The sequence below is a fragment of the Macaca nemestrina genome, chromosome 18 (genome assembly GCF_043159975.1).
Source record: "Macaca nemestrina isolate mMacNem1 chromosome 18, mMacNem.hap1, whole genome shotgun sequence".
NCBI lineage: Eukaryota > Metazoa > Chordata > Mammalia > Primates > Cercopithecidae > Macaca > Macaca nemestrina.
This window is the reverse complement of record NC_092142.1, coordinates 46,963,108-46,977,144: the sequence shown is the minus strand read 5'-3', so window position 1 is coordinate 46,977,144 and position 14,037 is coordinate 46,963,108. Positions and strand designations below refer to the sequence as shown.

Sequence of the window (14,037 nt, the reverse complement as noted above, 5' to 3'; positions counted from 1 at the left end):
ACCAGCAGCCTCTGGGGTCTACAGCAAAGAAGAAGCAGAAAGAAAGCATTTCCTGCCCTAGCCATGGAGGCAGGAGTCTGGAGCTTTACTCTTATTGGAGGAAAGCATTTCCTGGCCCAGCCATGGAGGCAAAAGCCTGGAGCTTTACTCTTATTGGATTAATTTAGGCATCCCAGAACTAATTAGTGGTTTGGTGGGATACAGATCATTAGTTAGGCTAGGGATGGAGTTACACCTATTTCCAACTTTAAGTCACATAGCTACTCCACAGTGGAGGGAGTGAAATGAACGCCGGAGAGACGGTCATAATGTCGATGACAAATAATTACTGATTTATCTTTTTGGTTGCTTTTTTATTTCTTTTGAGTAACAATAATAGGTGAACATATGGCATTGATTGTGATTGGCTTCAGGCCCTGTCTTTTAACTAAATTAATTCATTTCCTCCCCACAACAACCTTCCAATACTGCCGTGATCCCCATTTTGCAGATGAAGGAACTGAGCCCCAGAAAGACTTGGCCTGAGATCATACAGCTGTCATGTGTGAGGGCCAGGATTTGAATGCAGGCCACCTGGACCTCATGTTTGTTTGAATCTTGTTATCTTTGGAAACTTTCTGACATAGTCCTTATTCTTAGTGCTGTGAAACTCTGGAATAATGTATCTGAATGTGGGTCTTTATTCATGTGTTCTGTTTGATGCTGTGAGTTCTTTAAGATTAAAGTCAAATTTCTCATCAGCTTGGAAACATGTCTCCTTTTTCTCCTTCATTTTGACAATGTCCTCTTTTTCTTTGTTTTTGTTTTCTTACTATATTCATGTCAGTTGAATATTGAATTTCTTGCATCAATTCTCTATGTTTCTTTTTCTTTTCTCTCAAAGTTTCCATGTTCTTGTCTTTTTATCTTGGGAATTTTCATTAGTTTTGCCATTCAGCTATTCCTTTGAATTTTAAATTTGGCAATCCTATATTCATATATTTAATTTCCAGAAGCTCTTATTCTCTGAGTTTTTAAAAGAATCACTTTTTACATGGATGCAGTGTATTTTTGAATCTCTCTGAGGATATTAATTAGTGTATTAGTTAGTTCTCACACTGCTGATAAAGACATACCTGAGACTGGGTCATTTATAAAGAAAAAGAGGTTTAATGGACTCACAGTTCCATGTGGCTGGGGGGGCCTCACAATCATGGTGAAAGGTGAAAGGCACATCTTACATGGTGGCAGACAAGAGAGAATGAGAGCCAAGCACGAGGGGAAACCCCTCGTGAAATCATCAGCTCTCATGAGACTTATTTACCACCATGAGAACAGTATGGGGGAAACTGCCACCACGATTCAATTATCTCCCAACCCACTGGGTCCCTCCCACAACACGTGGGAATTATGGGAGCTACAGTTCAAGATAATTTGGGTGGGGACAAAGCCAAACCATATCAGTTAGAGTCTTTTTTCCCCTCCTAAACTCTCCTCCCTTCTTTGACTTGCATCTGTTTCTTCCAGAGGTAGTTTTTCTTTTTGTTTCTCTCATTCTTGCTCTTTCGTGCCGTTGGTTTTGTCCATCTGTCTCCTGACCCATTTGTATTTAACCTCGGGGAACTAGGTTCGGTTTTCAGAGTTTCCTCTGCCTTTGTTTCACCTTGCTAGGTGTCTCCTGATGGGAAATGTTATGACTACAGTAGGTGGGTGGGGGGCTTTTCCATAGGCTGGCTTCACTTCAGGAAAGCAGCCAGGGAGCTGACTTTTAGGTACCCAAATGCAAGATTTAAAGAAGTTTTTATATGGGGACTATTCTGAGAGCCCCATTTATCCCCAGGCAGTTAATTCAATTTCTTTAGAGAAAATCATGTGTATGTGTGTGTATCTGTGTGCACGTGTGCTCCCATGCCTAGGGAAAAAGGGTCCAACTAACTCTGGTTAGGAGAAAGAAGAGGGGAAGAGGAGTGAATGAACCAGATGGGAGTGGTTGTCTATATAGAGAGCCTATCAGCCAGCCTCTTTGTGGGCCCCCTTCTCATACCTGGAGCCTCTCTGGGTTCTGCTCTTTAAACTCTAGCATGCTCTGCTTCCATTTTATCAAAAGGCTTTCATCCTCTTTCCATCTTATAGAAATTTGTAGCTCATTCACTGCTGTCTCTCCTCAATCCCCTTACTGTTAACGGTCTATTCTTTATGGAAAATTTATCTGATATCGTTTAAATGGTATTTTTGGGAAGAAGGAGAAACAAAAACGTATTCTCAGTACTCTCTTTTAAGTGGGGAAAAATGAATTTTCCTTGGGTAACCGGTTTCCTGTATTGATAGATGTTTTCATTTGTCGTTGCCTAGTAAAATATCAAGCAGATGATGTTGAACAGTTTCCCTTAATTGGTCCAAGTAAAACAGCTTTCCCCAACTAAGGTCATGCTTTTGGGCGATATTATCAGCTTTCCATGAGATTGTTTTCAAACATTCCTGAAAGGTCGTGCACAGCATTGAGATCTATGGGAACACTTGTTCTCCAGCTGGCTCTGTGGCTTCATTGAGCATTAGCCCCCTTTGGAGAACACAGAATCAAAATGACAGCACTCCACTTGAGACTAGAGAAGACTCCCTAGATGGATGAGAAATTGGCATGAAATCCCACAGAGCAGAAAGTGAATGCAAAGTGACATCATATCACATCACGTAGAATAAGCACTTCCTGGGGCCAGCACTGTGCCTTTGTGGACATCCTAAATCTGGGAGGGCTGCCGTGGCCTTGGGAGCTGATACTCTTGCATTTAGCAAAAGATGTATATGCCCTTCTCAAGGGCAGGGTTCATTCATTCACTCACCAGATGTCCCCTAAGCACCCACCATTAGCCGGGAATTGTGCTAGTGGCTGTGGATTCAGCAGTCAGCAGTCCGAACAAGTCCTGCCCTCATTCTAATGGGCAGCTGGAATAAATGAGGGGCAAGTAAATAGATGAGAAGCTCAGAAGGTGTTTAAGCGTTGGGAAGACAACAAGTGGAGGAATGTCTCTGTCAGAAGGGGAAGCAACATTTCATACAACAGCCACAGGAGGCCTCTGCTGGGACGTGGCTTCCAACCTGAGACCTGAAGGATAAAGAACCAGCCAAGGAAGACTGGAAGAAAGAGTGCCTCAGGGAAGGGCTCAGCAGTAGGCATGATCCTGGCATGTTTGAGAATCTGAGAAGCCCACGTGGCTTGAGCAAGCTGGTATGAGGTGCCAGCAGAATAGAATATGTAGAGCTTTGTAAGTCGGGAGCAGGGGTATTATCTGTATTCCAAGACTGGGTTTCTCAACCATGGCACTGCAGGCTTTGGGGCTGGATAATCCTTTTGGTGAGGGGCTGTTCTGTGCATGGTAGGATGTTCAGCAGCCTCCCTGGCTCTGCCCATGAGATGCTGGTATTACGTCCCTCCTGCCAGGTTGTGACAACCCAAACCGTCTCTAGACATTGCCAAATGCCCTCTCTGGGGCAGGTTGAGAGCCACTGCTCTAAAGAAGTGGAAACTGCTGACCTGTGTTAAGCAGGGAGGCCTGCTGAGGGGCTCTCAGAGGGTCTGCACCGAAAGGTGGACGCTCTCCACGTCACCCACCTGCTCGTGCCCCCTGCCTCTTTGTGGCTAAGGCCTCTTGCTTCTTACTACAGCATTCTTATCCTGAGTTTGACTGGTGGACTTCTTATCATAAATGCCTCAGCTCACACAGTCCTCTGGAACCCCCTATCTAAGCTAACTCCCCAGCTCCAGCCCCTCTCCTACATCATCCTTTCGGGACATTCTTGTCACTCCTGCAATGGCCTTGTGTGCCATCTCCACCAGTCCACTAGAATGGAAGCTGCGTGAGTGCAGGGATCTTGTCTGTAACCTTCAACCCTGGAAACTGGTGCCCCGACCAGTACCTGGCCCATGGCTACTGCTCAGTCAATGAAGTTCGCTAATGCATGAGATGGCCCTGCCTCTAGCCCACTTGGTGACACATGCTGTGGCTGCCCCACCTTTCCAGGGCAGGCTGGAGGTTCCAGGCATTCTCACACCCAGGAGCAGGTGTAGCAATGACTGAGGGAGTCAGTGGCTATGTACCCACGTGCACCTCAGCTTTCTTACCCCAGCATGGGCCAGTTCCGAGGTGTGCTCCATTCAGTGTCCCAGAGCTCCCAGGCCAGCTGGACTCTCAGTTGCCCACAGCAGTAACGTCTCACAAACACACCTGGTATGGGCAGCCTCTCTTCCCCTGCTCACTCCTCCATCCCCTCCTGGTACAATCTGGGTTCACTGCCTATGTTCGTTTGTGAAGGCTGCTGTGACAAATTACATGCTTGCAGGCTTCAAACAAGAGAATGGTATTCTTTCACTGTAGTGGAGTCAGACGCCCGGACTCAAGGTGTTGGCAGGGCCAGCTTCCCCCCGGAGGCTCGGGAGAATCTGTTTCTTCTCTCTTCCAGCTTCTGTGGCTGCTGGCCATCCCTGGCATCTCTTGTCTTGTAGCTGTATCACTCCAGTCTCTGCCTCTGCCTTCATGTCCCCTTCTCCTCTATGTTTTCTCCTCTGTCTCTTATAACGACACTTATCACTGGACTTAGGACCCACTCAGGTGATCCAGGATGATCTCAAAGTCCTTATTAACACCTGCAGAGATCCTCTCTCCAAATGAGAGAGCATTTGCAGGTTCCAGGGATTAGGAAATGGGCACATCTTTTAGGGGTGGGGGACACCATTCAACCTGCCCTAATATAATCCTTACAGTCAAATCTCAGCGTTGGCCTCTGGGAGATCCAGGCCTAAGGTGGGTGATCTTAGCAAGCCACATGCCCCAGTCTGAGCCTTGACTTTCTCATTACTATAGCAAGAAGACAGGCTTGATGGTTTTCTGTTCTCTTATGGCGATGTGGTTTTCAGTTGCTTTTTGAGCAAGAGGCTGAGGGAGGGCTGCTCTGAGATGCAAGACCCTGCCAGGTGGCAGCAAGGGGCCGATACCTAGCAGTTCTGCAGCTCCCAGAGAGAATTCCCACCACTCAAAGAGGCGTGTGATCAAGTGGTTCTGTGGGGAGATGATTCTCACCATCTGGAGTGCTGAGGAAAAATGTAATTACCATTTGTTTCTAAATACAAAGGAAGTGTTTAAAGGCAAAACACCCCAACAGGAATATCTTTACTTCCGGGCACTTGGCTGGGAAGGCAGGCCTCCTGTCTGTGCCGTCCTGCTTGAGGCAGCGGAGGGGTCATTCACCAGGGCTGCCTCCTGAACCGGGAGCAACAGCACCCGAAGGAGGAAGGGGCTCTAACTGCGGCTGCTTGCTCCTTTTTAACAGCTGAGCGGACTGCTCCAAGTGTGTGTGCGAACGGGAACAGAGACCCAAGCCAAATTCACCTCCGTGGAGCTGCTCAGGGAATACATTTTGGTAAGAAATTAGTGTATCAAAGAGGAGGAACAAGTTCATTTTGGCAGGACTTGGGCAAATATTGGATCTTTTTAGATGCGAAAGGGGTCTTTTTAAAAAACTGAAATCAGACTGGGCGTGGTGGCTTACGCCTGTAATCCCAGCACTTTGGGAGGCCGAGGTGGGCAGATCACCTGAGGTTAAGAGTTCGAGACCAGCCTGGCCAACATGGTGAAACCATGTCGCCACTAAAAATACAAAAATTAGCCAGGCATGATGGCGAGCAGTGGTAATCCCCGCTACTCGGGAGGCTGAGGTAGAAGAATCACTAGAGCCCAGGAGGTGGAGGTTTCGGTGAGCTGAGATCCTGCCATTACACTCCAGGCCAGGACAACAAGAGTAAAACTCCGTCTCAAAAATCAAAAACAAAACCAAAAAAACCCCCAAATCGGATGAGTCATCCCTCTTATTAAAACCTGTATTTACAATACATTCTAAAGTCCTTGATGTTGAATGTGAGCTTCTTTTTAACAAGGTTTCCTTAAGGGCTGTTTTGATACACAGAAAAATACAATTCAGTGGTTTACTTTGGTTTCTAAAAATTAATATTTGGCCAGGCGCAGTGGCTCACACCTGTAATTTCAACACTTTTGGAGACCGAGGCAGGAGGATTGCTTGAAGCCAGGAATTTGAGACCAGCCTGTGCAGTATAGTGAGACGCTATCTCTCCAAAAAAAAAAAAAAAAAGTTAAATTTTGCCATGTGTGGTGGCATGCACCTATAGTCCTAGCTACTGAGGATGTTAAGGAGGGAGGGTCACTTGAGCCCAGGAGTTTGAAGCTGCAGTAAGCTATGATGATGCCATTGCACTCCAGCCTGTGCAACAGAGCTCGACCCTGACTCTAAAATTTTTTTAAGTTAAAAATTATTATTTGATTGATTAAAGTCATAAGCTGAAAAAATAGAAGCCCAGTCTGACGCTTCTTTAAAAGCTTTTATATCCAACTTACAAATCTTGCGATTCTTTTAAAAGAAGTCTAGCCAATTCTAGCAATCACATTTAGGTGTATTTGAAGAGTGGCTCCATTTACAAACTTAATTAAACACTTTAAAACATTTTAAACTGCATTTTAAAATTTAATACATTCAGTTTCTTTTTTAACTACCTCAATGATCTGATTTAACCACAAACCTTCCTGAGTTTGTATAACTTTAATAAATTAAACTTATAAATATAGTAAGCGCTAAGTTTTCATGACAGAATCAATGCTATAAACAGTAAATTTTTAACGTAAAATCATGTTTAAATCAATTATTCAATTGTACATTTTAAATTAGCATCACCAGCCCAAGTTCTGTTAATATATTGTGAATACTTGAAACACCAAGCATGCAGATTTCTTAAAGTAAAAATATGACTGTTACAGTTTCGTTTCTCTAAAATATTTTTATTCCTAATTCTAAATCTTCTAGGCGTTAAAAAATACTCAGTCCTTAACAATACAGGTATTTTCTCAGCTAAATGAGGTTGCTTATTGACCAGAGATGTGGGCTGGTCAGCCACCCTGATGGGGCACACGGGATTCCTAATTCCAGCTGTTTACACAGAGGTGACTTAAGAGGAGGGGCTGCTCTTGTGATGAAGCCAAGCTGCCCTTCTCCTTAATCAGACCTTGCATTTCTTGGACTCTTAGGGGACTTAAATGATTTTTTTTTTTCATGTATCTCTAAAGACCTCTGAACTTGACATCCTGCATTCTTACCATCTTTCTACTTCTAGCATGATGATAATTCTTGCAGATCTTGAAATTATATCTGGTTGAATTCTGCCAATCTCAAGGCTCTCTCTGGTCTTGTCACACAGCTTCAGGGCTACACTTCCGACATTTTCCCAGGCCCACAGGCCCAGTATGAGCTTCCCTTGTGTATTCCTCTAAGTCATCCATCCCTCTATTCGCTAAGCTCCAGCCACATGATTTTTCTTTCCATTCCTCAAATTGCCCAAGCTCATTCTGGCCCTGGGGCCTTTGGACTAGCTGTCCCCCCAACCTGGAGGGCTCCGGACTTGATCCTCTTGTAGCTGGCATCCTCCCAGCACTCCAGCCCTCAGCTCCAATGTCACATAGGCGCCTTCCTCAAACCTCAAGTACTTTTACTCTCCCATCCCCCTTGCCCAACACACAAATCACATTCTGTATCCTATTGCAATACTCTGTTTTGTTGTCTTCATTTTTAATTTTTTTTCTTGTTTATTATCTGACATCCCCACTGGAATGTGAGTTTCTAGAATTAAGGGTCATTATGGTTTATTTCACCACCATGAATAGCAGTACCTGAAACTGTGTGAATCAATGAATGAATTAGTTAAATAAATGAAAAAACAAATGGCTATTCACTGGTCATTGGTTGTTCTCCTTTACAGACCTGTGTTCCTGAATGCACTCATCCCCTCAAAGTGGGGACCTGTCCCAAAGACTGGCCCAGCCATGGGGAGATCACCTTCAGAGACTATCAGATGAGATACAGAGACAACACCCCCCTTGTTCTCGACAGCCTGAACCTGAACATACAAAGTGGGCAGACAGTCGGGATTGTTGGAAGAACAGGTTCCGGTGAGGACAAGCTGTGCTTTTGTTTCTTTTAGGTTGTTTTCTTTGGATTTCCACTGGATGTCCTAGTTAAGTCACACCAGAGAGTGATGTGTATGTGTGTCAGATTGGCTGTTATTTCTCTCAAATCTCTTTACTGTAAATTAGGATTTCAGGTTGAATGGGTGTGTGGAGATGGAAGCAGACACATCAGTTTTTGAATTAATTAAATGACAATCATTCTAGTGCAACAGGGCCCCAGAGATGAGTTGTGTGCTAAGGGCCCTTGCAAGGATGAGCAGGTTAACTGTGTCAGGGTAGCCCATCCCTCCACCCCGACCCCGGTGAGGACACTTTCTGTCTACACCATCATCCTTATGGAGCCATTTGCATTGCATTAAAAATCCCACTAATTAAATGCTTCGATATGATGGAAGCACAAACTGATGTTTGATTTGTTGTTCTTGCTTTTATGGCTCCCAGGAAAGTCATCGTTAGGAATGGCCTTGTTTCGTCTGGTGGAGCCAGCCAATGGCACAATCTTTATTGATGAGGTGGATATCTGCACTCTCAGCTTGGAAGACCTCAGAACCAAGCTGACCGTGATCCCACAGGATCCTGTCCTGTTTGTAGGTACAGTAAGGTAGCTGTTTTTAATCATTGTGCATTCCTATTTTTGGAGAGTGAAATCAGACTGACCAAGAACTTTGTGATATCCCCAGGGCATGGCTGGCCTGGAGCTGTTCTGTCTGAGGGAAGCAGTATCCCAGAGGGTTCACAAGCACTGCTGGTCCCTGTTTCTGCCTCCAACCTTGGGAGGAGCCAGGCCCCAGGGGTCTGAGCATTGCTTGTGTTTTATAAACACATTATCAATGAACAGGATGCTTCTATATTCATTCATACACTGAGCAGATATTCCGGTGGCTCTGGACAGCCCTAGTTTATGCCTGTGTCCCAGCATCCCATCAGGTTTAGCAATGGCCACTCTGAAAAGTGTCCCAGTGTGCACAATAAAATAAATAGTTACCTCACATATATAGCTGTCCATTTCGAAGTGCATTCATTTATTTCCACAACTAAGTGAACAGAAGCTATTCCAAGCAAGAACAGTAGGGCTGCAGCTTCTGTGGGGCTCCAGATCTGATATCAAGGCACAAGGGGAAAGGCAGTTTCTCAGTTAGCCAGTGCAGTGGCTCTCTGTAATGAGAGGAACATTTCTCCCATAGCGCACCAGATGAAGTAGGGTAACTGTATTTACTGTATTTAGAGTTCATTGTTTGAAAAATGCATTCTGCCTCTTGAAACAGTAGATTTACATTCTGTGTCTGAACTGCTCAGCACCCTGTGAGGCCCTAGGAGCTGCCGATGCATGGAGTGGCAGATTTGGGTTGCTCACTCTCCCTCTTTCTCTGCCAAGAATTTTATCAGTTCAAACCCACTCTGCTACTCGGGGCTGCTGAGAGGCCCAGGTGTGTCTTTCTGAGCACCTTGCTCAGAGCTGCCTCTCGGCAGGGTTCCACCTGTCATTGCCTGCCTCGGCGGTTTCTGCTTCATCACAGAGTTGTGGACCCTTGGTCTCGTGGCCTGAGGTCCGTATTTTGTGGACCACTGTCCTGGACTGAGGACGATTCTTGGAGCATGAGGTCATCACATGCCACCTCCTACCCTCCTCCACATGCTACAGAAAGCCTGCTCCCCATCCATCCTCTCGTCCTTGGAAATCCGGCTCCCTGTCCTTTCCTCTCCTTCATTGCAGGTACAACTTGGATCCCTTTGAGAGTCACACCGACGAGATGCTCTGGCAGGTTCTGGAGAGAACGTTCATGAGGGACACAGTAGGTCTCTGGGGCTGTTGAGGAGGAGTTTGTTTCCCAGCACCACTGCCCTAGATTCCTGGCCTAGGTTTAAATTTGACAAGCACCTAGGCCAGCACTTAGCCAAGTTTATTTTTGGACACCACATAAGTCAGTAGAACATAATCCTTAGTTACTCTTTCCTATTAAAAGCAACAATAGGGCTCTACAATAACCCAGTCAAGAGCACTACGTGTATCGTCTCACTTGGTCCTTACTACAATGCTCTGAGGTTGGTACTCTTACCCCTAATTTTAGAGATGAAGAAATTAAAGCTCAGGGAAGTAACATGCCCAGGCCAGTGAGTAGCTGGGTGGAGACTTGAACGCAAGCCTATCTGGCTGTAGAGCAGATGGAAGGCCCTGCTACTCTGCCAATGGCCTCATTTGCTTATCAGAACAGACAAGCCACAGAAAACGGGGGGGTGTGGAATGTTCTGGGAATAGCAAGTATGGCTGGTTGGAGAGGACTGAACCATCTGTGAGAGGGGACCCTGTCCTATAAGAACTACAACCCCAGCTGAGGTCAGCAGGTAAGCATGACCACCTCTACAGCCCAACATGATATTTTTCCAGGACTTGGTGTACCAACATGAGCATCTTCCAAGGCCACTTTGGCTTGTCACTCTGGATAAGCCAGACCCTGTCTTACTCTTCCTTAATGTCCAGGAAACTCTCCCATCCCATCTCTATTTTGTCCATGCAAACAGCAATCCAGAAGGCCATTTCCAGTTGCTTGTGTGCTCTCTGGAACTGCATTTGCATCATTTGTTCTTTTGGTGAATTGTCTACGGGGTTCTATGAATCATACTGTGATTTTAAATTATTAATGTCCGCCTACTCCCCGGTCTTTCCCTGGTGCCTGTTTGCAATATTGAAATGATTGTTGTTTTGCACTTTCTTTGCCATAGTAAAATAAAGCAAGCTGATGAATGCAAGAGAAGGGGGCAATCGATACAGACAGCATAGGACAATTTTATAGATCATCAGCACAAATGTGGCATTTTCTGTGTTTTATAGATAATGAAACTCCCAGAAAAATTACAGGCAGAAGTCACAGAAAATGGAGAAAACTTCTCAGTAGGGGAACGTCAGCTGCTTTGTGTGGCCCGAGCTCTTCTCCGTAATTCAAAGGTAAGAAAACACGGAAAATGGATTGGTTAAATTTTGGATATTTCCCGCAGCGCCACTCAATCCAGGAGGTAGTGCCAGGCGTATGTCTTTCAGCAAAGAGAGAGCAATTGAGCCATTTAAAAACCGATCACTTTTTCTTAAGACAAAGTTGTGAGGGATAAAAATTGAAAAGTAACAGCCATTTACAGCAAGAGCACCTTCCTCTCCCAGGCTTCCCCTGGGGAGGTCTCGCTTAGATTTTCACTCTGCTCGCCTAAGTGGTTTGAGTTTGAAAACTCTGTCTCCCAACTTTCTCCCATTGTCTCTGAACAATTCTGAATCTGGGTACACTGTCGCCAGGATGCTCAAGAGGGCCATCAGAATGCTAGGATATGGGAATTGTACAATTTATACTTATTTTTCTTTGTGACTTAGCCACCCTTATTTACTGATTTCCAGGAAGGGATTGCTGTTGCTTTAGTAATGTCAGTGTCTGAAGCCTCATCAAAGGTGTGACCCATTGTGTGTATTCTCCAGATGTGCTAATGTCAGGGGAGAGGGACCGGCATGGATCCAGTGCCTGCCGTGCTAAGTGGTTTAAGTGTCATCTTCATTTCTAGCTCATCAATAAGGCATAGCCCCCTTTCACCTATGAGGGAACAGAGCCTCGAGGAAGTTAAGTAACTTGGCCAGTCAAGCAGAGTCAGGGGTTAAGTTCAAGTGCTCTGATTTGCTAAATCAAATCCGCCCTGTGACCAACAGAATAATACCCCACCTCCCCAAAGATGTTAATGTCCTGATTTTTGGATGTTGTGAACATATTCATCCAAGACTTTTAATATATTAACTTACTTGGCAAAAGGGACTCTGCAGTTGTGATTAAGGATCTTGAGATGGGGAGATCATCCTAGATCTGGGTGGGCCAAACGTATTCACATGGGGCTTTCCAAGGAGGAGGCAGAAGAGTCAAAGAGAGAGAAGGAGCTGTGATGCCAGGAGGGGCTGTGGGCCAAGGAATACAAGTGGCCCAGAAACTGAAGAGGGCAAGGAAACAGAAAGAATGCAGCCCTGACAATACCTTGATTTTAGGATTTCTGACGTCTGGAACTAGAAGATAAATTTTATGTTGAGTCTCTAAGTTTATGATCGTTTGATATGGCAGCAATATAGGGAATGAATGTAAGTGCTGCTGTGCTTCATGCCGACTCAGGTTAGCATAATAGATAAAGCCTGTGCAGCCTGTCTCCCTATGAGTTTGTAGGGTTAGAATAAACCACTTAAAAAGAGGAGTAAAGGATATACAACCTTGTCCCTCTAGCAAGTTCCTTGGGAAAGATGGAGGTGATGTGATGTGAGTTTTACTTCACTCTTTTCTCTTTTTTTTTTTTTTTTTGAGATGCATGTTTAGCTAATTACTTTTCATCTTGTGGTCTTCTTTTTCTTCTTCTTTTTTTTTTAAAGTAAATAGAGCCAAGGCTATAAATTCCCCTCTCAGTGCACCTTTGGCTTACCTTTACAATGTTCCCTCCTCGACAGATCATTCTCCTTGATGAAGCCACCGCCTCTATGGACTCCAAGACTGACACCCTGGTCCAGAACACCATCAAAGATGCCTTCAAAGGCTGCACTGTGCTGACCATCGCCCACCGCCTCAACACAGTTCTCAACTGCGATCACGTCCTGGTTATGGAAAATGGGAAGGTACAGGAAGCTCTTTTGGCTTCATCTCCCCAGAAATTTCAGTGGTTTGAGCTTTACAGTGGGTAGATATTTTCTGCTGATTTCAGTTTTTCTTCTCTGACTTTCAGGTGATTGAGTTTGACAAGCCTGAAGTCCTTGCAGAGAAGCCAGATTCTGCCTTTGCGATGTTACTAGCAGCAGAAGTCAGATTGTAGAGGTCCTGGCGGCTGATTCTAGAGGAGGAAGAGGCTCTGTGAGATGAGTAGGAGGGGTCTTCAGGAGGGGGAGCTGTCCTCTCTGCAAGTAGCCCTGGTCTCCAGCCCCTCCCATCCATGAGTGGGCTGGCGCTGAAGTTGTCCCCCATGTCATACTCAGTCCATGTCACCCCAGTTGGTGGGCTTGGGGTTGGTTCTGGGTGGTGAACCTAGGCAGACAAAGCTAATGGACTAAAAAACTGCCCTTCACCTCCCAAAACCCCAAGGGTTCCTCATGTGTTTTCACCAAAACCACCCCACTGCCTAAGAATGAATATATTGTAACTTTCAGTTAGAAACCAGCCACAATAAAGAAAATGGGAAAATGTCTTAGGATGGAGTTTGCAAGGTTTCCTTGCCCGTTATCAGAAGGAAAAAGAGCAGAATTTTCTTCTCGTTTAGCCCCACTCACTTCCATCTTGACTGGATGACAAGCAGTAACTACACAGATCTGTAGCATGAAAGATTGAATATAGTGTTTGGCCAAAAAAATTGTTTTTTAAATCATATTATATGTTTCAATTGATCTATTAGAATAACCAAGAAAACAAAATGCTGGAGTTTCTCTATAAATGACACTTTTGTATCTTCTTTATTGGTCATTAAAACGCAGTAGGAAATTACCCTGAAATGTTGCCTTGCAATTATTTCACTGATGATATTCCAATTTCTGTACTACTTCCTCTCATAGACCCTTGTTGCCTTCTCCCTTTACTCAGTAATGAACCCTCACAGTCGCTTACCAAATAAAAGGCTTTCTCTCCAACCTTGAGGCTGGTTCTGATGGAAGCAGTAAAGGTGTATTCCCAGCAGCCCCAGGAGTGAGCGCTGTGAATTCATGGTGACATTTGAGAAAAAAAAAATTTATAGAAAATCCGGCAAGCTTTTGTGTAGTAGCCGCCAAGAGGCAGGCCAGCAGTTCTGGCTATTTCTCATTCGTCAGGAATGAAGGCCCTATGAGGTTTCCTGGGCCTGCTTTCCAGGCCCCAGGCTGAACTCTAAACACAGCTCAGGGCAGTGTGGTCAGCAAAGCTTCCAGATGGCAACCCCCCACCCCACTTCCCTTCTAAGTGTTGGTCACGTCCTTGCTTCCTCAGACATGGAGGAAGGAGTGCCTGACACCTGGGAGCACCCGGGGAACACTTGTGGCAGCCATGAATGACAGCATCTAATGAAC

General features: G+C 45.1%; 1 protein-coding gene across 6 annotated transcripts in view; it reads left to right on the top strand.

The window, feature by feature from the left end:
* Positions 1 to 13,626, top strand: part of LOC105492226 (ATP binding cassette subfamily C member 12) — a 72,398-nt gene extending 58,772 nt beyond the window's left edge. For 2 of the 6 annotated variants that reach the window (XM_011759248.2, XM_011759251.2), the window contains exons 25-31: positions 5,305 to 5,394; positions 7,796 to 7,985; positions 8,445 to 8,604; positions 9,718 to 9,796; positions 10,834 to 10,947; positions 12,463 to 12,627; positions 12,735 to 13,626. In XM_011759248.2, the coding sequence (XP_011757550.2) occupies positions 5,305 to 5,394; positions 7,796 to 7,985; positions 8,445 to 8,604; positions 9,718 to 9,796; positions 10,834 to 10,947; positions 12,463 to 12,627; positions 12,735 to 12,821 (885 nt within the window). In that variant the 3' untranslated portion in view covers positions 12,822 to 13,626. Of the gene's footprint in view, positions 1 to 5,304; positions 5,395 to 7,795; positions 7,986 to 8,444; positions 8,605 to 9,717; positions 9,797 to 10,833; positions 10,948 to 12,462; positions 12,628 to 12,734 lie in introns of those variants that run through there. The other 4 variants (XM_011759247.2, XM_011759250.2, XR_011616416.1 and 1 more) reach the window with 4 other exon arrangements.
* The last annotated feature ends 411 nt before the right edge of the window (positions 13,627 to 14,037 follow it).